General features: G+C 37.8%; 1 protein-coding gene across 5 annotated transcripts in view; it reads left to right on the top strand.

Moving 5' to 3' along the window:
- The window catches only part of MAP3K5 (mitogen-activated protein kinase kinase kinase 5), a 207,597-nt gene that overhangs the window by 42,054 nt on the left and 137,967 nt on the right, over positions 1-27,576 (top strand). For 4 of the 5 annotated variants that reach the window (XM_029223390.1, XM_029223393.1, XM_029223392.1 and 1 more), the window contains exon 2: positions 17,462-17,601. The exons of the other annotated variant lie outside the window; for it this stretch is intronic. In XM_029223390.1, coding sequence (XP_029079223.1) covers positions 17,462-17,601 — 140 coding nt within the window. The remainder of the gene's footprint in view (positions 1-17,461; positions 17,602-27,576) is intronic. 5 annotated transcript variants of the gene reach the window in all.

Below are 27,576 nucleotides of genomic sequence, written 5' to 3'. Positions count from 1 at the left end.
TTTTAATAAAATCCATCTTATCAATTATTTCTTTTACGGATCATGCCTTTGGTGTAACTAAAAAGACATTGCCATATTCAAGGTCATCTAGAGTTTCTCCTATGTTATCTTCTAGAAGTTTTATACTTTTACATTTTACATTTAGGCCTGTGATCCATTTTGAGTTAATTTTGTGTGTCTAGATTCATTGTTTTTCATGCAAATGTCCAGTTGTTCCAGCACTGTTTGTTGAAAGGCTATCTTTGCTCCATTGTACTGCTTTTGCTTCTTTGTCAAAGATCAGTTGACTATATGTGAGTCTATTTCTGAGTTCTCTATTCTGTTTTATTGATCTGTTTGTATATTCTCTCACCAATACCACATTGTCTTGATTATTGTAGCTTTATAGTAAGTCTTAAAGTCTGGTAGCGTCACCCCTCCAACTTTGTTCTTCTCCTTTAATATTGTGTTTGCTATTCTGGGTCTTTTGCCTCTCCATATAGAATCAGTTGTTTTTATCTTTACAAAATAACTTGTCAGGATTTTGATTGGGATTCCATTGGATCTATAGGTCAAGTTGGAAAGAACTGACATCTTGACAATATTGAGTTTTCCTGTCCATAAACTTGGAATGGAATATCTCTGTATTCATTTAGTTCTTTGTTGATTTTCATCAGAGATTTGTAGTTTTCCTCATGTAGATCTTTTACATATTTTGTTAGATTTATATGTAAGTATTTCATTTGTAGGGTCCTAATATAAATGGTATTTTCTTTTTAATTTCAAATTCCATGTGTTTGTTGCTGGTATATAGGAAAGTGATTGACTTTTGTATATTAACCATGAATCCTGAAACCTTGCTATAATCACTTGTAAGTTCTAGTCGTTTTTTTGTTTATTCTTTCAGATTTTCACATAGATAATTGTCATCTGCAAAGACAGTTTCATTTCTTCCTTCCCAATAGTATACCTTTTATTTCCTTTTTTTGTCTTTTTGCATTAGCTGGGACTTCTAGTACAGTCTTAAAAAGGAATGATGAAGGGGGTGCATTCTTGCCCAATTCCTGATCTTAGTGGGAAAATTTCAAGTTTCTCACCGTTAAGTACTGTTAACTTTAGTGGGGGCTTTTTGTATATGTTTGAACACAGACTTTTAGTATTTTGATTCAACAGCAAATTGTGAACATCAAACTCAAGCTTTCCCAAATGTAACCTTAGCAATTAGAAGTGGTTATGATTGGAACATTATATGTAGAATAATTGCAGTTTTGCCCCCATACCATATGGGTGTGTGTACGTACGTATGTGTGTGTACGTGTAATAATTGTATAGGGAAAAGCCAAGAAAGAAATACACCAAAACGCTTAATATCTCTATGTGATAAGTTTTAACCACAGATCATTTTAATATGCATAATATTTTACTTCTTTAATGCTGAGGACTAGATACACTATATTTCTGAGAGTTGACAACATTTAAATTTATATCATTTACCTGTATATAGTTTTATTGTTTGATAAATTTAGTAAAGAGAGTCACACTGATGGGGTCATGTTGATAGTTTGTTTAGCTTTAACCAAGACAGTCTTATTGATAGAAAAGCAAGTGTACATATTTAATGAGATATGATGACAGTTACTGGGAATTCAACATGAAGAAGTAAATAGTGGCTCCAGAAATGAAAAACTTTTACCATTTTAATTTAACCCACATTTCTAAGAAAAGGAAAAAATGTAGCTCTTCTTCAGAGGGATAGGCTCCAAATAAAAGACAGAAAATTGCTCCTTTGTTATTGAGCCCTCGAGCTCCCTTTCACGAGTCTGGTTTGTTTATGACAATAGGTACAAAAGGAAGATCTGCAGTTTAAGAAAATAATCTGTGTCATACTTTTTCTAAAAGCAAGCTAACATAAAATAATTCAGGAATCATAGTCAAAATAGCATCTGGGTTAATTGTGGTATGATTATGGGTGGTGGAATTTCAGGTAATTTTTCTGGTTTTTTTTTCATTGTCTCCGTCGTGCTCTGAAAGAAATCACATGGGAGTAGAAATAGCTGGAGAGAATATAGTCTTTCAGATCTGGCTGCCTGGTTTAAACCAGTTCCCAAAAGACCACTTGGGACTTTTAGTCCCAGACTCAGGGGACACGTGTTCCGTTGTAAAACCAGCTCTGGCTTGTTGAGTCTAAAAGAAACTTGAACCTGACTTGTGTATTTTCAGTAGAAATGGTAAGTAAACAGCACAAAGACGAGAGGACAAATATAAGCTCTTGGAGGAAGATGCAGATTCCAGGAAAGGAAAACCAAGATTAGAGTGAAAGAGGGGCCAGGTAAAAAGAGGGAAACACACACACACATGCACATATACCACACACACACACATGCATGAGTGCAGACAATGACCAAAGAAAAGGGGAAAAATCCCAGCAAAATGAAATGCATTTCATTGGGAGTAGCAAGAGGGTGAGTTTAAAAGCTGTCTGATTCTACTCCATGCCATTTACACAGTTTCCCCTATTACCTTGGTCTGGGAGATTTGGAAAAGCAGCTTATGTCCAAAAGTAACTTGAAGAACATCCAGGGCTGAGGTCTTCGTCTAGTGAAAGACCCAGGGCCAAGCTTAATGGGGTGAGGGGGGGCGGTCCTTACTGAGATTTTTGACAGCTGCAGCCCCTGCTGCCATGGCCTATGGAAGGTGACAACACGGTGGAACAGGAACTGCCCCATTGCTCAGGGTGACAGAGTGAAGGGCTCTGTACTAGAAATTACAGTGGGGCAGAAGGCATCATCTGGGATTGTTTGAAGCAAAACAGGATATGTGCTCGGCTGGCCATTCCAGCACCTTCTGGGGGCCTTGCAATTATTTGCCCTCGTCTGCCTCCTTCAAACCCCAAAATACTAACCACAAATGTTGGTTGTTTCCATATGGTCTCGGGCCTCTCTTGAAGATGTTGTTTAACTAGAGTCTTTGTCAAGGCAGCAAGAGTCTGTTGAGGGGAATGAAACTCATTTTATGGATTTTATATGCCCTGTTTATCAAACAGGAAAAGTACAGGAACCTATTTATAAACTGTGGACAGTTCTCCGTGGTGGAAATAAGGTGTGAAGGTACCTCCCAATCCATGGCCCGCTCTCTAATAATGGCTAATTGAGGGCTCATCGTTGTTCAACCCTTTCTAGGACAGGGACTGTTGTTCTTATTTGACAGATGAGGAAACCGCTGTGGGAAGGTGGGTTTCCAGCGTAGGGCTACACAGATGAAGCGCAGACTCGGGCAGCCTGACCCCAGCCAGCTACCCACCGCCCCCACCTGGCAGGAGGGACACCTGGCTGTTTGTAATACCTGGCCAGCACTGCCTACTGATAGGCCACGTTTATTTTGATCTCCCTTTATTTCCACATCTCCTTCAGATCCCATCACTTGGTCAGGGGAGCCCCATCAACTAACTAGCTCTCTCTGTTGTACCTTTCCAAACGCCCTCTGTTTTATCATTTGCATTTGTTTTTGTATGATTATTTGATTTTCTGTCCTCCCACTAGAACATAAGCTTTCTGAAGACAGGAACTCTGCGTGTGTGTGTGTGTGTGTGTGTGTGTGTGTGTCTGACTTTTGTATCCCTGGGCCTGGCACGTAGCAGGGATGGGTTGAACTGATGGCTGAACTGGTACCCAGTGTGTCGGAGCTGACGTGGCTACAGGTTACTCTGAGTCCAAAAGCAGCTGCTCCAAGAAGACGTGCACGTGCTGCCTGAACTCCCCTCGCTGTAATTTCAGTTCTTTAGCTCTTTCTGTTTCTGGTTGTTAATATACACATAGAAACAAATGCTGAGAATTCGGGAGATATATAGCTCTCCTTGAAGCAAATTAACTGTGTTAATGCCTTTAGCAAGGACACGTTTTGTGCTCCCCACTGCCTCAGAATGCTCTCCATGGCTGTGGTGATGTTTGGTAAACATATCTTTTGGCCAGAGCACTACCCGGAAGACTTCTTTCTCTTATTCAGAAGCCTTTTCTGTTGGTTGGTTTCTGTTTGTCTCTCCTGCATCAGCAGCGTGAATTAAAAGTTGTCTCCTTACCAGCGTTTTCTGTTCAGCTTGTAGGCGTCAGCTACCTTCCAGCGCACAGACAGCAGATCCCTGGCTGTCGGATGGTGAGCGGAGAGAGCTCTGAAAACGGAAGGGAGTGAAACTCACCTTGGGCCAAGGAGTAGGGCAGAGGGATAACATGGGCATCCCAGTGACACATAGAGGAAGGGGATGCACTTAGTACTGCAACTTAGAGTGTGTAAAGGCACAAGCAAAATGAAATCTCTCTCTTCCTAGTAAGAAAAAAGTTATTATTGAAAAGAATTCCAGAAAAAAACACAAAACCCACAACATCTGTGCAATTTATTTTACTGTCTGTAAACTCCTGCAGGAAGACCAGGTAGACGGAGCAATAAGCCCTTCCTTGGTCAGTGGGAGGCTGTGCCCACGTCCATTCTTAGGTGGTGGGGCAATTCTTCTGGCGGAGAGAAACTCCTAAATTATGCAGTCACAGAGTAGCCAGAAATGGCCTTCCTTGCCAGCCTCTGTGTACTGAAATATTACCATTTCTCAAGGCTTACCTCAACGCTGTTGCCCCTACACTGCATTCCCTGAGACCCCCATCAGAATCAATGGAATATTTACGTCTGTTTCATTTGACCCTGGACTTCTGTAGTTCACATGCACTTGAAGGGCTGGTGCTGATTTCTTCGACCTCTTCACAGTCCCTTGTACAGAACAGATAATAAATGCTTGTTAAAATAAACAAGTGTGGGAGAAGAGGAAAGGGAGCATTTCCAGGGTGCTGTGATGACTGAGATTGAAGCAAGGTTAAGAAACCTGATCCTCCCATGCAGTGTGATAAGAAGCTCTTGGAAAGCTCTAAGGAGGGCATAACCTAATGGGTAATGCACGGAAGGGGGTTGCATGTCATCTGCTGCCCGGCCTATTGCTGTGTCTATGGAACAGGTGTCTCCCATTTTCCCCATTGCAGAGCTGCTAAAGCGGTCTTTCCTTCCCTGTCTTCATCCTAGTGTGGCTGGCCTTTGAGACGGACCGACAGCTCCTTTTCTCAGTGACATTTTTATCATCCCATGAATGTGTTGCATTAAAACAAACGACCTGTAACTCTCCTAGAGCATAAGTGAACTCCTGAAGATTGACAGATTTAACTTTAGTGAGAAGGCAAAAAAAAAGGACCCAGACTATTTCGTTGCAGTCAGTTAAGGTCAGCAACCTAAGTCTGACAGCAATAAAAGGATTATTTAACAATGAATAGTTTCAGTTCTACTCATTCTCTCTAATAGATCATCTTCCAGAGAGAAGTGTTTAAAAAACCCCAAAATGAATTGTTGTACTCTACTGAAATATCAACATGTAAGCTGTGGAGTGAAATCATTGCTGGCGGAATCATATTTACACATCTGTTGTGCGAACAGAATTACAGATACTCTTAAAAGAAGAACAAAGTAAATTTGAATAAAAATAGCGCACATTTTGACTAGATGCCGATTACTTATTAGGTGTTGGGAGTAGCTTTGACAGCTTACAAAGAAAGCAAAAGCTTGGCGTCTTTTAGAGACATGCTAGATGAATCCTGCTTTAGGGGGGTTTCTGCCTGTCTGCACTTTTAAGAATCTGGAGCACCGTGGAGCTCCCCGGCACTCACCCACACTTCTTAGATCCAGTTGGGTTTATGAGTACAACAGACGACAGTCATATATGCGAGAAGTAAAAACCCTTTCAAACTGACCTGCTTACCGTGGTGAGTCACTGTTTCTGCCAAACAGGTACTGTGCAAGCTGGGCTTCTTTCATTTTACTACCTGTGTTCTTTCTTCTACAGCAGGAACAGTACAGTGTTTATTGCTTGCAATTAAATTTCGTATTGTGTGAGGAATAACACTCTTTGATAAAGAATACATATGTGTTAAAAAAAAAAAAAAAGGAAAAGCATACATATGTTGTGGTCCCATACGCCAGCAGTTAGCTTTTTTTTTCCTTTTTGTAATATAGGATTAAATTACCATGCTCCTACCACAGGCTCTAATCACACTTAAAATAATTTCTTAATATCATCAATCATCCTGCCAGTTGTCAAATTTTCTATGAGTCATGATTTTTTAACACTTATTTTAGTTAGAATCCAAATAAGGTCCCTACTTTGCAATTGACAGGATCCCTTAAGTCTCTTTTAATATCTAATTTTTCCTTCCATCGCTCTCCCTCACCTCCTGTAATGTTTTTGTTGAGGAAACCAGGTCATTTTTCCTGTAGAATTTTCCATAGTCTGAATTTTCTTGATTGTATCCCTGTGTTACACTCCTTTAATCAGTATTGTTGTTTATGTAGATATAGCAAACATTTACTACAGCTATTTCCCTAGACAGAGTGAGAAAAATCTCCCCTTAATCAGAACAGCGTTAAATGGGAATGACATTGCCACAGCCATTTTTGCTTTAGAACTACGTGAGATAATGTTCAGGTAGAGCTCTCTGGCCACTGTCTGTTGTCTCTGTGTGAATAAGTTGAAAAGGTGTAAAGCAACTAGGGAAGAGTATGTCACTCAGGATGCACATCTATGAGGAACAGTTAGATTCTTTTTACAGAAATGATCACAAATGGACTCTTGTAACCTCACACAACGTAACGCCAGCGCCAGTTAATCCGGTCGGTAAGGATGGTGCTTGTGTAAGAGTCTTACGGTGACAGAGGGCTACTCTGTGTGCTTGGGAAATTCACTGAAGCATAAATGCAGACAGCTATGAAGAGTTAATTAAAATTAAATATGACAGACCTAAAAAACAAATGCCATACACCATAACCACCATAAAAACTAGAGTAAACTCTAAAAAAGCCTGTTCACATTTTTCTGAATAGCTCTTTCAGTATCTAATGAAAATAGATTGGTTACTTAAGGACTGAAATTTAGTACATAAAATGAGTTTATAGAGATCTAAATTTGTGATTCTAGACCCTTAAACCCAGTATACCTTCAGGAAATAGAAAAATTTCAAGGAGAAAAATAGTTTTCAACGGTGACATAGACATTTTTGCTGTCAAAACAGCCTCGTATTCCATTTCTGCATATAAGGTGCACCGTGGCCCTGTCACATAAATAACTTTAGATTTAATTCCGACTCATACTTTTCTTATATAGCATACGCTTTATAGATCATTGTCCAAGTCTATTGTAATTGCCATAACATTAAAAAATAGATTCTTAGATTATAAACTAGACCCTTTTTTGTACATGCTACGCAACTTTTTTTTTTTTTTTTTTTTTTTTTGCCATTCCCCGCGGCATGGGGAATCTTAGTTCCCCAGCCAGGGATTGAACCCGTGCCCCCTGCAGTGGAAGTGGGAATTCTGAACCATTGGACTGCCAGGGAAGTCCCTAGACCCTTTTTTAACTTGGAAAGAGAGTTAATACTCTTTGATGTAGGACCTATTTGTATTTCTTTAATAAGCAAAATTGTAGGGGACTGCTATACCTGTGACCAGGAAATATCACTTTATAAAGTACTTGCTATTCACCAAAGATAAAAATTGTGATTTATCTACTTTCCTTGTGCACTGATAATGAAGGATTCACGTGAAGATTGAATCTGGTTAGAGTATTTACAGGGCTCCCTGAATGACACTTACTAAACCACCATCAAAATACTGTGTGCTTGAAATTCCTCTCTGATAAGAAGGAAAGATTCTTTATTAGCCCAGTCTTCCTTGTGACCCAGAATACTCATTTGTAAGATTGAGATTTTCATGTCTGGTTAAGGTTTTTGTCTGTAGCCAGTAAGCAGAATAAAATTGGCGTCCCTCTTTTCGTCAAATACTCCTTTACTACATCTTAGGCAGTAGAAGTAAGGAAAAAAATAGTTTTTGGTTCTTATAAGGCTTGGGTTCACATCTCGCTTCTGTAGGTGCAATAGTTAGCATTCTTACTATCACAAATGACATAAAGTTCTCCTAAAAAAGAAATGTACCGGGGTCATGACTTCCCAGAGCAGAGGTAGTGCTGCCTTCTGGCATGTTTCCAGGGATGTTCACAGGATGTAGGCTTGCTCTTGCCGTCCCTGGGCTGGGCTTTCCTCTCTGTTGGCCACCAGCACCCGAGCTCTGGCCTGAAAAAGTCCTCACCTGAATTGAAGGATCTCAGCATTCTCCCTTCCACTTTATTATTTCTCAGTCTTTGTTTTGTATTACCTTTTTCTTAAAAGTATCCCTCCTTTTTTCCAAGTTGACTCTTCCCCTTCACCTTTGATCCCATCCCATCTGTCTTATCCAAAAATGTAGAGACGGTCTCCACTAATTACTTCCCCCTCTTTAAAATCTTAATCTTTCTACTAACTTTCGAGCACACCATCCTAAAACTAAACACCTTTAGCCCTTTCAAATCCCCTTCAATTGTTTGATGTCTCAGTTTCCTTATTGAATGTGAAAATCTCTCCTCTGGACCTTAGTGGGTGTTAATCCTCTTCCTTGCTGGAGAATGTCTATGCTTGTTACCTCCATTTCCTTAGCTCTTACTCAACACCTTTGGTTCTGCTGGGTTCACCTTCCTCATCATGTGGCTTCTTTATAATCCTTGCGGTGGGCTGAAAAATGACCCTCACCCGTAGGCTTCAACATCTATGTCAAAACACAGGAACCAGTGAATGCTACTTTATTTGGAAAATTTGATTGCATATGTGATTAAATTAAGGGTTTTGAGATGAGATGATCCTGGATGGGCCATAAATGCCATCACAAGGGTCCTTATAAGAGAGAGGCAGAGGACACTTTGACACCACAGGCACACATACTACAAGCCGAGGAATGCTTAAAACTTCTAGGTTCTGGAAGAGGCAAGGAACACATTGTGCCCTAGAGCCTCTGAGGAGGCCTGATCCTGGCCCTGCTGACACCTTGATTTTGAACTTCCAGCCTCCAGAACTGTGAAAGAATAAATTTCTGTTGTTTTAAGGGACCAAGTGTGTGGTAATTTGTTAAAATGGCCACAGGAAACAAAATACAGCCCTCTTTTGATATTCTGGACAAAATTATTGACCAAAGTGAACATGCCTGAGTAACCAGTACCTAAGTCAGGAAGCAGACCCTTACTAGCTCTCCAGAAGACCCCTGGAGCCCCTCTCAGCCATTGCTCCCCACCAAAGAATCCTCTGTTTTGATTTTGAATATCACATTTATGAACCTGATATGAACAGGATCATAAAGTACCTACTTTTTTGTATCTGGATTCTTTCTTTTAACAATCTGTTTGTGAGATTCATCTGTGTTGTCACATAGGGTTATAGATTTTAAAATTCTCATTGCTGTATAGTATCCACTGTCTGTATATAGCACATGGCATTTCTTCTACTGTTGATGGTTTATAAATACTGCTGTTACGAACATTCATTACATGTCTTTTGGTGAACATCTATTTGTGTTTCTATTGGATATATAATGAAGAAAGGATGTCCTGAGTCAAAGCTGCCTTCTCACTTCTTTCTATACTAAGTTGATAATCTCATCTACAATTCTACTTCAACTATCATCCATCATTCTGACTCTTAAATCGCTCAGTCTGATTCTCATCTTTCTGTATCTGACAGCTGTCACTTTGTTACAGAGTGACAGCTGTCAGATACACACACGCACACACACACACACACACAATGTTTAGTGTGTCCCAATCCAAAGTCAAGTTACTACCCAAAAAATGGTTCTTCCTCTTGTCATTTATTATGTTAATGACAGGTCATCAATCTTAAACATTCAAGTTCAAAACAGAATCATTTTTAATTCTTTTTTTGATTATCCTGCATCCACCAAATTTCTAAAGCTTCCCCACCATGATTTCCCCACCATGTTATCTCTATATTAGTTTAGGGGCACATGTCCCTTGACTGATTTTCCACCTTCCAGTCTGTTGTGATACTCATCCATCCACAAATTCTGGGTTTGTCTTCACAAAAATTTGATCCTGCTGCACCCCTTCTCAAAACTCATGGACATGGATGGATCACCACTGATTGTAAAGTCAGGTCAGAATTCTTTATGTTGGCTTTCTATGCCTTCAGAATTTGATTTCAACATCGCTTCGATGAGTAATTATTCATCTGAGGCTTCATCAGGTGGTACTGAGTTATATAGTCACATTGTCTTCAATAACATGATAAATTGCTCAAAGGGCTTCCTATGAACATTTTTTTGTAGTGGCTCCATATAATGACCATATATTGAGAGTTTCCTGTGCCTAGTGCACATGTAGCCCTTACAACAGTTTTATATGGTAAATACCTGTGTTACTATCCTCAATTTACAGTTGAGGAAACCGAAACTCAGAGAATTTAAGGTGTCTAATGTCACCCAGCCAGAAACCTAGTTAGGATTCAGACACTGGAAGTCATGAAACAGCTTGCCTGCCTTTTGCATATTCATGACTCCTCTCGAGGCCACTGGAGATGGGGAGGTTTCCTTTCCAGCTTTTCAGCTCTGCGGTGTGCTTTTCTGAGGCTGCATCTCCTCCTGGCCGAGAGCTGTGGTTCTAGGTCCTGCCACTCTGGGCTGGGCACCTCCTACAGATGTGTGCTCTTTCCCCCTTGCATTCTCTCAGGCTGGTGCATCGTGAACTGAACTCTTGCAGCTCTTGCCCAGGCAAGGGGACTTTAGTTCTTACACCACCAATCTTATTTGGTTCTGCTCCCTCCTTCCTTCTTTCCATGTTTCTCTCCTTCCCCTTTCCCCCCTTTTTCTTTCTCTTTTGTTTCTTTTTCCTCTCTAGGCTTCTCCCCTTTTCTCTCCCTGCACCCCCACCCCCCTTTGGTAGGTGCAATGGCTCTCAACATTTTTACAAGACCACCCTCTGGAAATGCAAACCGTCCCTCTGATCACTTAGCTCCCAGGCTTCTTTTCAGGTTAAACACCCCCCCCCATACCTCAGTATAATAAACATCAAACAAGCAAATTAGGGCTGGGGTGGGGAGATTATATGTATATTTGCTTGAGCAATATATGAATGATTCATGCTTGAATCACTATGCATACATTTATTGGAGTTTAGGGATGAGGAAATTGGGGGCCAAAATCTACTGTTGATACAAATATGTATCGTTATACACAGTAGGGTTAACTAAATAACATACAAGAAAATAAAAGGGTGCTGATGAAGCTAAATGAGTAGTAATTTAAAGCAGGAATTGCCAAACCCTGACCAATTCAAAACAACAATGATGATGGATTATTCTTCTATCCTTCCTGAAAATCTCAGCAATTCTAGCTGTACAGTAGGAGTTTTGCAACTTCTCAACATTGTATCCCTGCCAGACTTTAGAAAACTGACTTAGAATCTTCAGGATACTCTCCTGGGGCACTACTTTTAGGCTATGAGTAACATTTTAGTAATTTTCATATTGTAGATTAGTTGTAAACAACCCTTATTCATTCATAAAAGGAAAATCAATGGAATGCAGGTTATGCTTCCCTTAAGAATTAGGAAGGGATGATCATTTGGGGGTTAGTGTCTGCTCTTTAGAGAATCTCTCTTGGTTCACCCATTAAGGATCCCATTGGGAATTGACGTAGTTTTCTAGTGTGGTTTTCTGTATTTCTCAACCAAGTCCCAGGTACCCTTCCTTTCCTTGGCTTCTTCCATAATGCCTTTGATGTGCCAGGGGTGCTGTTTGAGGTGCTCCACTTTCTGACTCCATTGCCAGCTGATGCCTCACCCACATAGGTTTCTGTCATCCATCCTACCAGAGAATGGCTCAGGATGTTTGCTGAATTAAACTGGAGCTAATGGGTCATTGTGGAGATTAATCCATCATGACTGGATGCGTAGTTCTGTGTAATAACTCGGGAAGTTTCCAGTGATTATGAAACTTTAGAGCACCTTGTAGACTACAGAACAAGCTGAATCACTGCTGGGCTCTAGCTTTGTCATCAGCGATCCTGATGCTTAAGGAAAAACACTGAATAGATGGAAATAAACATTCATGTCTTCCTTCAGTGCTGCTTTTTACAAGCAGCAGCAGCAGCTCTTGTGAGATACTTAACTAACAGATATGGTTTACCAAGGAAAAATTAAATAGAAAGTAATGCAGACCATGAACCACTGCCATTTGCTGACCAAAATGCAATTACTCACAACAGTCTTATGTGATTGTCCCAGAAATTTATTATGCTTTGATAAACTCCTGGCAAACCTAATTTGATGCTCCATTTAGCGTTAATTGAATTGGAACAAGGAAAGAAACTACACCTTATATACAACTGTGAGAGATTTTGATGTCTTTGCCTATATTTTTAAATGACTGACTTAGCCTTAAATTTTGAAATGTGGCAATTTTACGCACAATATTACCACAAAAACTCAATTAGATGATTATTAAGCGCATTTACTCATGAAATACATTACAGGAGTATATGCGTCAGTCCCCAAATCTGTTTTTGCATTTCATTTTTGTTCTGATCTTTGGAACCTCCATATCCTATAAGTGTAGTATGTGGCTCATGTAAGAATTAAGGGCATGGATTCTCCAGCCAGATTGCCTGGGTTTGAATCCTGGTGCTACCGCTTTTAGACTGATTTTGGGCTGATTACTTATACCTTCTCTACCTCAATGTCCTGAGATAATAATATTACCTACCACAAAAGGGGTATTATGAAGATTAAGTAATTTAATATTTGAAAAGCACAGAATGTCTGACACGTGTAATTACTAAATACATGTTTATAAAATAAAGTGGGTAAACTGTACCCTGTATAAGTGGGTTTCAAAAATGGTGGAGTATCAGGCATTTATTTAGTTTGTTTTAATTACATCATCTTATGCATTTTTAGCATGTCTTAGGATGATTTCACAAGGAAAAAAATTTTCATCTGTTTATTTTATTACTTTTGAGAAGATATGCATCAGAGTCAGAAGGTAGCCATAATAAGATAATATTTTCTTTAGTTAGATAATGAAATATTATTGTGTAAAAAAATGCTGTGTAACTAGAAGTCCTAGCCAGTATAACAAGGCAAAACAAAACAACCAACCAGAAAACAAAAACCATGAAAGACGTACAGATTGGAAAGGAAGAAAGAAAACCATTTCTAGTTACAGATGATATGATTGTCCATGTAGAAAATCCCAAAGCATGTACCGAAAAAAAAAAAAAGCTCCTTGAACTAATAAGTGAGTTTAGTAAAGCTTCAGGATACAAGGTCAATATACAAAAATCAACCATTTTTATGTACTAACAATGAACAATTGGGATTTGCAATTTTAAAAAGAGTACCATCTACAATAGCACCCAAAAATGAAACAGGTATAAATTTAACAAAATACGTGTAGGAGCTATATGTTGAAAATTACAAAATACTGATGGACAAAGTAATCAAAGAAGACCTAAATAAGTGGAGAGATATGCCATATTCATGCACTGAAAGACTCAGTATTGTTAAGATGTCAGTTCTCCCCGAAATGATCTATAGTCATCATAATCCTAGTCAAAATTCTGGGAAATTTTTTTGAAGTTATCAACGGATAGCTTTCAGCTACCAATTGATTCTAAAATTTATACAGGAAAGCAAATTGAAGAACTCAAATAGCTACAACAGTTTTAAAAACAGAAGAGTTGGAGGACTCACACTGCCTGATTCCAGTACCTACCATAAAGCTACAGTAGACAAAACAGTGTACATAGCACAGACGGTCCCCAACTTACAATAGTTCAATTTACGATTTTTGGACTTTATGATGGTACAAAAATGATACCCATTCAGTAGAAACCATAATTCAAAATTTTGATCTTTTCCCGGGCTAGTGGTACAGTACTCAAGTGTTCTGAGCACATTGAAGGTAGGCTAGGCTAAGCTATGATGTTCGGTAGTTTAAGTGTATTAAATGTATTTCAATTTACAGTACTTTCAACTTATGGGCTTATCTGGACATAACCCCATTGTAAATCGAGGGACATCTGTATTGGCAAAAGGTAGACACAAAGATCAGTGGAATGGAATAGAAAATCCAAAACTTTTTGGAAGAGAAAATCAAAATGGATCATAAACTTAAATGTAAAATGTAAAAGCTATAAAACTTTTGGGAGAAAACAAAGGAGAAAACTTTTGTGACTTGGGTTAGGCAAGGATTTTTTTGAGCTACCACACCTAAAGCACAATACACAATAGAAAAAAAATTTGATAAATTGGTCTTAAAGTTAAAAACTTCGGCTCTCCTAAAGGCACTTAACAGAATGAAGAGGTAAGTCACAAACTGGGAGAAAGTATTTGTAAATCACATACCTGACAAAGGAAACATATCCAGATCATATAAAAACACACAAAACTCACAGTATGAAAACAAACTCAACAATAAAAAAATGGGCACATGCTTTAACACTTTACAAAGCAGATGGAAGAGTAAATTTTCCTCTATGGAAATTAAGAAATATATTAAGAAAAAATACAAATACATTAGACAAATCACTTATCTGAATTTGAGGTAGGAAAAATGCCTGTCTTCTTCTGAGTTATCATATGGTATTATGGTATTTTAAAATTACTATACAATTTAGCAGTTTTAATGTTCCATATTGCATCCCCAAATGGGTCTGTTCCTGTTTAGATGTTTAGATCTAGTGAATATACCTCAGTTTGCTTTCACCATTTATTTTAAATGTCTCGTTTCTCTCTTAATCTGAAAGCCTTCTGCAGCGTTTGTATTTTGTTTTAGCAACAAATTCCACGAGTCAATTCTCTGGAAAGAACCCATTTCCTCCCTCTTGTCACTACTTTAACTTAGCATTTTTCTTCGTATATCTCTCATTTATTTTTCATCGGCAGCTGTTTTATTTGGTTTCTCTCAGCCACACTGTATGCCTTCTCTTGATTTTAAAGCAGCATCGCTGACTGAGTGGCTGGCATCTGTGGGAGGAGCAAGCCGTGTGGGCGCAGGAGGCAGATGGGGCGTGTGGGTGGGATGCAGTGACTCAGTTTGTTCGGGTGTTGATTTTTGATGTGTAAATGGTAAGGACCCCAAAAGAAAGCTCTCCATTTGTATTAAAGAGCCCCGAAGTCATGGTTAGCCTTGAAAACATCTTTTGAAGCTCCTGTGACCTGACCTCCCCTTTTATAACCTCACTCAATCTTCTATGTCTTTAGCCTCCATTTGATCTGATTTATTTCTCCTTCACAGAATGCAGACTGTAATTTCACATTCATTAGATAAGGCCGACTGTCTCAAACAGCCTCTCGAGGGTCTGTGTCGCTTTTATAAAAGTGCTGCACTTTGGTTTTACATTCAGTCACACGGGGCTTCAATGTTCTTTGTGTATTTTGGTGGGTTCCTAAATTACAAAAGTAATCAATGTTCATGATAGAAATTGTGAAAGACATAGAAGATATAAAGAGGAAAAGGTAATTCATAATTCCATCACACAGCTATTATCACAGTTTACATTTTGGTATACAACTTTCCAAAACTTTTTTATTCATGTACATATATACACATAGAATATATATAATAATCTATTCATTATAATGTATACATTATATTTTAATGTGTATGCTATACATTATAATGTATATATTTTAATATTTTTCCTTAATATAGCTTGAATTTACCCCAATATTAAATGTGCTTCTATAATATAGTTTTCAATGGTTATATAATGTGCCATTAATTGAATTTATCAGTGTGTGTGTGTGTGTGTGTGTGTTTCGCCATTTTTCTACTGATGGATATTTAGGCATTTTCCATTGTTACTGCAAAAATAATATTTCAGTGCATATACTTACAAGTAAATCTGCTACATGTATAGGAATTTTCACAGGATAAATTCTTAGGAATGGAATTATTGAGTCAAAGAGTATGCATAATTTTAAGGACTCAAGTCTCCTAAAATGTTCCCCACAGCATGTAAGAGTATCATTTCTTTGCATCTCCATTGGGTATTTTGAAATATCTTAGGCCACTTGTTAGGGAAAAAACTTGACACTATTATTCGTTTAATGTGCATTTATTAGTAGTGAGATGTAGAATATTTTTATATGTTTATTTACCATTTTAGTTATACTTTTGTGATTTTACCTGCCTATGTCCATAGCCTAATTTTCTATTGTAATGTTCTTATTTGTTTTAAATTGACCAATCGAGATAACTTATAAAGATATTAACCTTTCACGTGTTGCACATATTTTAAACAAGTTAGCATCATCTGTTGAATTTGCTGTATGTTAACATTTTCATTCTAATTGTGAGTAGGATCTGTTTAACTATTACATTTTCCAGAAGCTTATTATGATTATAAAGGAAGCTCTTGGTTTTCATAATTTTGCATCTTGACACCTTACTAAATTGTATTATTACTCATAGTGGTTGTTTAATTGATTCTACTGGGTTTTTTTGGTTGGTAATTGTAACATCTGCAAGTAATGATAATTATGTATTTTATTTTATAGAATTACGTTTCCATACTTTGTGAAATCTTATTGCATTAGTTAGGATTTTCAGAAAGTGTACTAGTAGTGAGAATAGTTGACAGTCTTGTCTTTTTCCTGATTTTCATGGGAATACCTATAAGTACAAAGTTGGCAGTTGTTATGAAATATATATTATTCTTCACTTTAAAGAAGTGCCCTTATATTTTCAGTTTGCCGTTATTTTTAATGAGAAATGGAAGTGGATTTTGAATTTTAGTTAAAGTATCAATACTTGGGGCATCTTTGGGAATGCTGATGATTTTTTTTCCATTGAGCCATCCTTACATTCCCAAAATAAATTTAAAACCCATGATCTAGTGGTCTTATAGTATAATGCTTGATGCATTTTGCTCAGTTTTCTTTCATGTTTTTGTCTGTATACATAAATGAGTTTGAGACTAATCTGAATTTTATTTTTGGGACATTGTCAAATTTTGGTATCAAGTTTATGCCACCCTGGTGTTAGTCATCTATGAGCTTTGGAAGAACTTGTATCTGTGGTTATATTCTCCTTCTTAGTCATAATTTCTATACCTTTGATTTTTCTTTTTCTTGATTATACTTGCTAAGGACTTGCTAGATATTAATTATTATAAAATACAGCTCTGAATTGAGTCATCATCTTACCTATTTGCTTTTATAAATCTCATTTTACATTTATTACTTGCTTCTGTTTCCCATGGATCTGCTTCTGGAACCTTTGTTAACTTGTTTTCAGTGTTGAAATTTAACAGAGAGAATAAGTCCTGCTTCCCACCATTGCAGACTCTCCTTAGTTTCCAGTAATTATATGACCCCCTTATTGTTTTAAATGTGCAGTTTTGCTGCAGTTTGTAAAACCACTTCTGATAGAACTGCTAATTAAAAAGTCAGTGGTAAATGAAGAGGGAAAGTCCCTATGGTTTCCTCATTTCCTCTTTGAATACTAAGTAACTGAAACCGGAAAGTGCTTACTGGGCATTATTTAGGCGTCATCTTTCGGGGGACTTTGTTTTCTGTTTGCAGATATTGCCGTGGTGGAGATGAGTGATGCCTTCCGGCAGCCGTCTTTATTTTACCACCTTGGAGTGAGAGAAAGTTTCAGCATGGCCAACAACATCATCCTCTACTGTGATACTAATTCAGACTCTCTGCAGTCACTGAAGGTACCTCACTTGTTTACTAAATATTTACTCTAGGCACCAGAGTTTTAGGGATAACTCTCCATCATCCAAAAAAAAAAATTCAAGTAGTGTATGTTTATGAAAGGATGTTTTTGTTAGTCCAATAATTATGTAACAGTGACGAATTACATTGTGAGGTTTATCTGGAATTCAATGTGGAAATTTGATGATACACAGATAGGGAAAAACTTAGTGTTGATTTCTGAGCTCCGATTGGAGTTGCAGTTGAGGAGGCTGTTGTTAATAGGAAGTTGTCAGTATACACACTGGAGAAAGAAGAGGAGATTGCATAAGGTATGGACAGCCCTCGTGCTGTGTCACCATTGGGGGTTTCATTGGGCACACCTGTCTCCAACTAGAAATACGCTGCCTACTGAAAGTCCTCTGAGTAGAAATTCTCTATCACCAAAAATTGCCATCCTCTTTCACTGGGATATGATATCAATTAAGGTGGGAAAAGGGGAAGGAAAACTTACCGTGTTTGTCTGCAAAAATTCAGCATGTCTCATGGCATTCTCTCCATTATAGGAACTTAATGATAGGAGGGTATTTCCTCCATCCAAAAAGACTGCCTAAAATGCTTTTGCAAGGCCAAGTGATTCTACACTGTGTGATTCTTTGAAAAGCATTAACAGTTCAGCACATAACTCATGCTGAACCTGATATCATTCATTTCCTTTGCAAAACTTCCATCTACCTCTTTGTGGCTTTTTCTCATCTATACTTTCAAGTTCCCAAATCAAAGCCAGCCTTGGAACGTGGAGTCCTAAAACCCAGAGCCATACTTCCAGTAGCTTAGGCATTGGTAATATGAAGATCTCTAACCCAAAATCCAAGCCAAAAAAAATTTAGTAGTATTTTGCTTTTATCTGAATATCTGAAGCTTATATGACTTTCTCTAAAAAATCTGCAGAGTGTCATTTAGCAAATACCTTTGCTGTATGCCAGGCATTGTGCTGGGGATTGATAGGCTATCCCTTTCCAGAATACTCTGAAATAGTACTAAGGGATTTTCCCCAACTCCGTCTAAATCTGTTTTTCACCTGGAAAAATTCTTTAAGCAACCCCTACTTAATTTTGCCCCAGATGTACCCCTTTAATTAATGTATCATACATTTCATGATGGCGTATTTTTAATTAAACATTTTGATTTGGTACTATTTACAACATATATTAGCAGTTGATGAAGAGATTATTTTATTTACTCTTTGTATTCTGCTATTTTAGTTTCTTTGCATTACGTTTATTTTCAGCAGGCAGTGTTGTGTTGGACATTTTTCACACTACACTATTTTTATTCTTGTCCTACTGGTATCTGGTGATTTAATTTTATGGCCATCCTTTCCTAAGGAAAATTTTTTTAATTACGTTTGAGAGAAAGAGATAAAGCTAATCTTATCAGAAATTTGTGTGGGACAAATAAACTGATTTATTTAATTGCTTTCAGCCAGCCTTTGTATAGAAGTGTTATTGGTATTTGAATAAAACAGTTCTTTAAAGAGGCTTGTCTATCTAAAATATACTCATTTATCTTGTACATAATCGCTGCTTGTTATTGAGCTCTTACTATGTGCTAGGTACTAAGTGCTTTACCCATATACATATTCACATTTAATTCTTAAAACATCCCTGTCAGGTATATAATCTTTTTTTAAAAAAACTAAATTTATTTATTTATTTATTTATTTATTTATGGCTGCGTTGGGTCCTCGTTGCTGCATGTGGGCTTTCTCTAGTTGTGGTGAGCAGGGGCTACTCTTTGTTGCGGTGCACGGACTTCTCACTATGTTGGCTTCTCTTGTTGCAGAGCATGGGCTCTGGGCGCACAGGCTTCAGTAATTGTGGCTCGTAGGCTCTAGAGCACGGGCTCAGTAGTTGTGGCACATGGGCTTAGTTGCTCCGCAGCATGGGGGATCTTCCTGGACCAGGGATCAAACCTGTGTCCCCTGCATTGGCAGGAAGATTCTTAACCATTGCGCCACGAGGGAAGTCCCTGGGGTATATATTCTATCACCAAATTATAAGATTTCAAACTGAGACTCTAACAAATTCAATCATTTGCCCAAGGTGATATGGAAAATTTGGGACCATGTCTGCCTGACTCCAAGGCCTGTTCCCCTTAACCACTAAACTTGGTTGCAGTTACTTTTAGTTAGAAGGATATCAGACATTCCTGCTAAGTGTGTTCATTTAGAAAAACCCATCAAGCATACGTCCTGAGTTGTTCCATGCAACATCCATCCCTTCTTTTGTCTTCCTCCTTCCACTGACTGTATGTTATTGACTGTATTCCCTAAGCTTTTGCCATTTTCTTATTTAGTTTGTTCCTGGCCCAAATAGGTATCTGGTTGCAGAGGACAAAGTTCTGGGGTAGAAAGTGTTTCTTTTTCAGTCTCTGAGCAATGGAAGTTCCTCGGGTTCTGCTACTGAGGAAAGTCTGTGTGTGTGGGTGTGTGTGTGTGTATTTTTAATTTTTAAAATTTATTTCTGTTGCAGGTAGTTATAGGTGTAACTGTTATCCCTGCCATCTACCAACAGAAAGGAAAACTGCTGTGAAATAAGGCAGAACAAGAGATATTTATAAATAATATATTATGGATGGATTAACCAAATAAAAGCGAAGCATCTCCCTATTTTCACAGGGCAAAGACAGAATGAGAATTTTATTCTTATCACATACCTAGCTTCACTTAGGTTGATTCTTTGGGCATCTAGAAAGTACAGCTGCACCAGTTTTATTTTCATCTACTGCTCTTTGTTGAAGAGAACAGTTTCTCTTCGGCAGCAAATTCTTAGGAAGAAATCATAAGAAAAATTTTTTTTAAGTTTAAACTTCTGAAAAATAATTGTTAGGAACCATATAAGTACTTAAAATCTATGAGTTTTCATATGAAAGCATATTTAGAATCTAATCAAATCATGAACTTGCAATAGGATTCGTAGTCATTTTAAATTACAAGTACTCTCTTATTGTAGCAAGAAATATTTAATTTTCTTCAAAAAAAAAGATCATCGTTGCACTTTGAGAAAGGGAAGTTGATAGATATTCTTTTTTTTCCTTAGCATTGTAATAACAATTTTCACAATTTTCTCTAGATAAGTATCATGAAAACTTCTTATGTGCCTATTAATGAGAGTCTTAATGCTGAGATTTACATTTGCTTGAAAATAAGAAATTGCTGAGAACAGTTGTTTTCTGATTTATTTTGTGCATCAGAGAAATTATCAGATCTTCCCTTGGGGTCTCTCGGTAAACGGGACAGTACGTCTGGACACCATTGGCCAGTAAGTTGTTGGGCCAATACACAGAATGCGTCTGTCATCAGAAAGGGCTTGGGAGAAATGAATGGCTGTTGTGTAGAGTGAGGAAGTTGTTTTAATGAACCGATCATCAGAAATTCCTTTACAACAACTGCTCTCAGCTCTAATTCTTGTGATTCTTCCCCCTTTTCCCTTGTTTAGCTCCCTCTGTTTTTTCTAGGCTACTCCCCACTCACATTAAATAATGTTTCATATAAAAACAAAGCAAAACAAAACAAGGAAATACCACTTAAAAGCCAACAATTAAAAGCCCTTACTATACCAATGGCAAGGCTGTGGAGAGTGGAAAACGTATGCATTGCTGGTGGGAGAGTATGTTGGCGCTACCTTTTGAAGATCAACTTGGCAATAGCTTATAATATCAAATGAACGAATCACCAAGAGTCAGCAGTTCTGTCTCTAGATGTATACTGTAAAAAAAAATCTTTAGCATGCATAAGGAGATATAATCAAGAATGTTTATGTTAACATTGTTTGTAATAACCTCTCCCCCAGAGGAACTGGTAAATATCTATCAACAGAAGAATGAATAACTACTTTCTCGTATAGTCATTTAATGGAATCTTACAGAGCACTTAAAATGAATTAACTAGAGCTTTCTGTACCACTATCAATATATCTCATAAAGAGTGTTGTGGGAAAAAAAATTATAGAAGCTTGTGTACAGTATGGTGCCATCTATACAAAATGTAATGACGTGCAGGACAATTTTTTTATACATTTATATTATAAAAGGATAGAAGTATGTATGGGAATTATAAATAAATTAAGAATAGTTACCTCTTTGAAGGATAGGAGTGGAATAGAGTTGAGAGGGGATGACAGGAGTCTTCAACTATATATGTAATATTATATTTCTAAGACTAGGTGGTACATGCATAGGTGTGTGAAAAAGTTTTATTTTAAATTTTTAAAATTGAAGTATAATTAACTTACAATACTGTATTAATTTCAGGTGTGCAGCATAGTAATGATCACCATAAGTCTAGCTACCATCTGTCACTATACAAAGTACATTACAGTGTTATTGACTGTATTCCCTATGCTGTATACTACATCCCCATGACTTATTTATTTTATAACTGGAAGTTTCTACCGCTTAATCCCCTTTACCTATTTTCCCCATCTTCACACGCCCCTCTCCTCTGGCAACCATCAGTTTGTTGTCTGTATCTATCAGTCTGTTTCTGTTTTGTCTTGTTTGTTTGCCTGTTTTGTTTTTTAATTCTGCACATAAATGAAATCATATGGTACTTGTCTTTCTCTGTATGACTTACTGCACTCAGCATAAATATTCTCTAGCTCCATCCATGTTGTTGCAAGTGGCACAATTTCATTCTTTTTATGGCGAGTAGTATTCCATTGTACATATATAAACATATGTATGTACCACATCTTCTTTATCTGTTCATCTATTGACATTTAGATTCTGTATCTTGTTTTTGTATCTTGGCTATTGGAAATAAAGCTGCAGTGAACTTGGGGGTGCATATATCTCTTCAAATTAGTTTTCATTTTCTTCAGATAAACACCTAGAAGTGGAATTGCTGGATCATATGGTAGTTCTTTTGAGGAACCTCTATACTGTTTCCACAGAAGCTACACCAATTTACATTCCTGCCAATGGTGAATGAGGGTTCCTTTTTCTCCACATCCTTGCCAACACTTTGTTGTCTTTTGATGATGGCCATTCTGACAGGTCTGAGGTGATATCTCATTGTAGTTTTGATTTGCATTTACCTGATGGTTAGTGATGTTGAGCATCTTTTTATGTGCTTGTTGACTATCTGTATGTCTTCTTTTCAAAAATGTCTATTTCAGATCTTCTGCCCATTTTTTAATATTGAGTTGTATGAGTTCTTTATGTATTTTGGATATTAATCCCTTATTAGATATATCATTTGCAATTATCTTCTCCCATTTAGTAGGTTGCCTTTTTGTTTTGTTGGTGGTTTTCTTTGCTGTGCTACAGGAGTGTATGATTAAGTTTTATATTTTTATATACTTGAAATATTTCATAATTAACCTTTTTTAACGAAAAAGTTGTTATACTCTGTTATTTCCTGTAGCCATCAGGATAATTTACATCTATTTTGGGCATTTGAATCTCAAAATATTTTTTTAGTTTCTTTTTTCTAATGTTCTAGCTGTGGTTAGAAAGCCTCACATGCATTTGGATCTTTCTTTCTGCACTAGGATAGGCTTTATTCCCATTTTATCCATTGCAGAATAAATCTTTGTCTAGAGATTGATATACACATCAGTTAGTGGTGACACAGCTTGTGTTGAAGCTTAATGATTATGTGAGATTATTCCTTATTCAAGAAATTTAGTTGTATTTTTCTCCGTAACCATTGCTTTTTTTTTTTTTAAATTGGTCCAGGGATATTTTATTTATTTATTTATTTTTGCTGCGTTGGGTCTTTGTTGCTGCACGTGGGCTTTCTCTAGTCGCAGCAGTGAGCAGGGGCTACTCTTCATTGCAGTGCGCGAGCTTCTTATTGTGGTGGCTTCTCTTATTGCAGAGCATGGGCTCTAGGCATGCGGGCTTCAGTAGTTGAGGCGCACGGGCTAAGCTGCTCTGCGGCATGTGGGATCTTCCCGGACCAGGGATCAAGCCCGTGTCCCCTGCATTGGCAGGCAGATTCTTACCCACTGCGCCACCAGGGAAGTCTCTGTAACCATTGCTTGAAAAGTCACTTTTCAGATGGGATTTGCTTTCATAAACTGTTCTCTACAGCAGTCTATCTACATGCGTAATCCTTCACCATCTCACTGAATATAGTACCTACACGAGATACTTGTACAGCCATGTTCATAACAGCATTACTTACAATAGCCAAAAGATGGAAGCAACTTAAATGTCCATCAGTGGATGAATGGATAAAACACAATGTGGTATACACATACAATGGAACATTATTCAGCTTTAAAAAGGAAGGAAATTCTGACACATGCTACAACATGGATGAACCTTGAGAACTACCATAGTTGCTCATTCAAACAGTTCCATGGTACCTAGACCCATGATGTATATCTGTAGATACAGAGAGACCCAATCTCCTTTAGTGCTTATATATGAGAAATTGGACGTTGTCTGTTTTTCTGGTAATCATTCATTTCCACCTGAAGCCAATGGTTATAGTTTTGCAAAGAGCAGGCAGTGATGTCCATGTTGTAAAATTTGATGATTATACCAGTTTCTAGTAAATTGGTGAGGTGATCAAGGTAATTTTTGTTATAAATACCTTGAACTTAAGTTAAATTTTTACATGTATTTGGCAAATTTGCTCAGATTCTAGAGTGTTCTTAAACCCATGAAACTTTTTTTTTCGTCTTACACCATTGCTTCCTTTTCTTAAAGTTTTATCTCCCTTACCAAGATAAGTAACTAAGATGAGTTTAGTTTTAGATTGAATTGCGTATGAAATTAAAATTTGTCATTTTCCCAAAGGTTTATGATTCTTCAGTTTAATAATGAATTTTTACTGCATTCTTTTCAGCACTCTAAAATAACACTTAACTTAGTGGTACAAAGTACACAGTAAGTATTAGGGAAAAAAGTCATTTGAGAATATGATCCTATAAAGTAGTCTAACGATTTGTGAACGTTGGCCCTGCCCCATATAACAGTGCTGCTCCTGGACATTTTCACAAGTGTCTTGCTTACTTGATAACTAACCGTTGATTTGTAAACCATGGCATTCTGTATCTCCCCTGTTCAACTTAGCCATCACATACCCTTTTTTTTTTTTTTTTTTTTTTTTGCGGTACGCGGGCCTCTCACTGTTGTGGCCTCACCCGCTGCAGAGCACAGGCTCCGGCCGCGCAGGCTCAGCGGCCATGGCTCACGGGCCCAGCCTCTACCACGGCATGTGGGATCTTCCCGGACCGGGGCACGAACTCGCGTCCCCTGCATCGGCAGGCAGACTCTCAACCACTGCGCCACCAGGGAAGCCCCCACATACACTTTTTAATATTTCATGGAAAGATTTTTTTTTTCTGTTGAGAGAAAAAAATAGTCTTGTTCTTTTGTTTTACTTATTCCAGAAATTATCTGACTTTCACCTGAGCTATAATAATTCCATGTCAAATTGGGGGAAGAAAAAGAGACAATTTTGGGGAGGAACAGCTAAGAAATACCTGTGAGCACTGCTGTATCAAGATTTTCTCTCAAGATCTTGAACTGACAGACTAGATGAATGATTTCTTTAGCAGGAATTGATTTCCAGTCGTTGAATCCCTGAGGTTGGGGAAAGGGCTTGAGACTAGAAAATCCAGTTTTCTTTGATGTCAATTAGCAATATTACATCTTCAAAGGAATTATCTGTATACTGGATAAAGTATGCCCTTGCTTTCCTTCCTAATTCCTCCTTTACCCTCCCCCATCCCATTGTTTCCAGCATCTTATTTTCATTTTGTCAAAGGGAGAAGGGAATCTATGCTACATAGTGAATGGAAGATGACGTCATATCTCTGGGTTGGCACCAGGTATTCTCTTCATTTGTAGAGACTTTCATCACAGGACCATGAGTTCGAATACCTTAAAAAGCAAGAAGGAATACCTCTGCACACAGGTGTGAGTCTGAAAGCCTCCTAACTCCCACCCAAATGGGGCAAGGCTTGCTGGATTCTGTTCCCTTTTGTTCATTATAAATAATTGATTCTTCCTGTGGAAGTTGATCTTTGTGGCACTGCAACCCATCATCCTATTTGAGTCCTTTTAGAATGCATCCTTGAAATTTTTACTGAAATCTATGTGTAAAATGTAATTTACTGTGCTGAAATTCATTATGTTTTAACTTTGCAACAATACAGTTTGTTTTTTGAGAAATACTTGTACTTGAATAATATGGTCCAATTAGGCATTGCTGAAAGAAACAGCTGATGACAAAAAAGAGAAAGTTGATTTTAATAATAACAACACATTATAAGAAGTTTGCGTTAAGAAGCTCTTTCAAATGCTGAACGTATAAAGTGTCACTCTTCAGCATCTCAGCTGTTTGAAGATATGTATCTACTTACAGTAGAGTTCTCCCACCAAGATAAATTTTTTTTAACTTGAAACAAAAGTAATAGAGGAGGAGAAGAAAGTCTAGAATTTCTTTTAGGATTGCTTTCCAGCCTGGGTATAATTTAACCTGATTTTTGGTACAGGTTGTTTTTATTGACAGTTGCTCGTATGTCTTACCCATGATCATGATGTGTTCTTCCCCATGATCATGAACAACACAGGTACAAGATGCCTCTGTATCTGATAACGGTGGGAATTGAGTTGGGGTTGTCTGGTTTGATAGTATTAATACCTCATATTGCCTATGGCTTTAAAACACTTGAAGGTCTCTCATAAACTTATTTCATTTGGTCTTTCAAAATGACCCAATGAGATAGACAAGTTACTGTGTAGATTGAACAGATAGAAGATGCTTTCTTTACAGATGAGAACTAAATCCACAGGGATGCAATGACTTAGAGGCACACACAGTTAATAAGTGTCAGAGCAGGACAAGCCCCATATTCTTGGACTTGTCATCAGGTACATTTCCCTCTAAGTCTGTCCACAGATTTCATATGTCTGTTAAAAATATGATTTTCCAGGTTGTTGTTAGATTTTTTTTTTTTAACTCGAGCTTTTATGTAAGCATAACATGTAAGCACAAGTCTACTTAGTTCCCTAACTTTAAAGATGGGCCAGTTCTGTGACACCCGTGTTGGCGTGTTCTTTCTAAGCCCGCTCAGCATGTGGAAGGGTAAAGATGAGTCCCACCTTCTCAGTGAGGCCCATGCTGTTCACAGCAGCCCATCTGATATTTCTTTGTTTAGCTTTGAAGCATTGAAATCAGGTAAGAGGATGGAGGTGGGGAGTACAAAAAAGATTCCTTTTTTCCTAACTTTAGTAGAAAACTAGCCATGTTCCACTGGGACAGAAGGATATATCAGAAGAGAAGACCTAGAAGGTCACCAGCAGGGGAGCCATGGTCTTTTTTCCTGGCCAAGAACTCCCAGCCCTCTCCTTTCTTTTCTTTCAGGAAACAGATCCTGGTTGCTAACTCTGTTTCTTCCACCCTGAGTCCATTTGCCTTGGCAACCTCACACCAGCTGTTCCCACTTCCTACTTCTGGCTGTAATTACCTAAATGTTAGTTACAGAAACTTTCCAATTTGGGGGACTCTCCATTTATTTATCCTTACAATGACCTCTTCAATGTTACATTGTCCCAAATAGCTCTCAAAAGTTGTCTTTGTCTTCCCTTGGAATGAGACCTAGGCTAGATTGTCTCATTTGTCTTGCTTCTGGGGTTGGTTATCAAAGGGTCCTGGAGTATTGAAAAAACATTTGAGGAGGTTTTTGTTACAGCCAGTGAGTGCGCTGATCAAAAGCCTCCTAAAGACTTTAGACAAGAACAAAGTTGTAGTGGGGTAATGCATCTTCAGAAACATTTCACTGGTAAGGAACTGGAATTTATGTTGACTTTTATTTTTTTCATTTCTAGGCACTTTAGGTGAAAAGTTTCCATGAAGTGATGTGAAATATTGCAGTTGCCTCTTAAATTTATTCCCTTCGTCCTTTTTTTTCCTTCAGTAGATTTAGCACAAATTAAACATTCACTATTCTACCTCAGTAGTTAGATACCTT

This window comes from Monodon monoceros, unplaced genomic scaffold, assembly GCF_005190385.1.
Source record: "Monodon monoceros isolate NGI ecotype Baffin Bay Population unplaced genomic scaffold, NGI_Narwhal_1 Super_Scaffold_15, whole genome shotgun sequence".
NCBI lineage: Eukaryota > Metazoa > Chordata > Mammalia > Artiodactyla > Monodontidae > Monodon > Monodon monoceros.
This window is presented reverse-complemented; position numbering and strand designations above follow the sequence as displayed.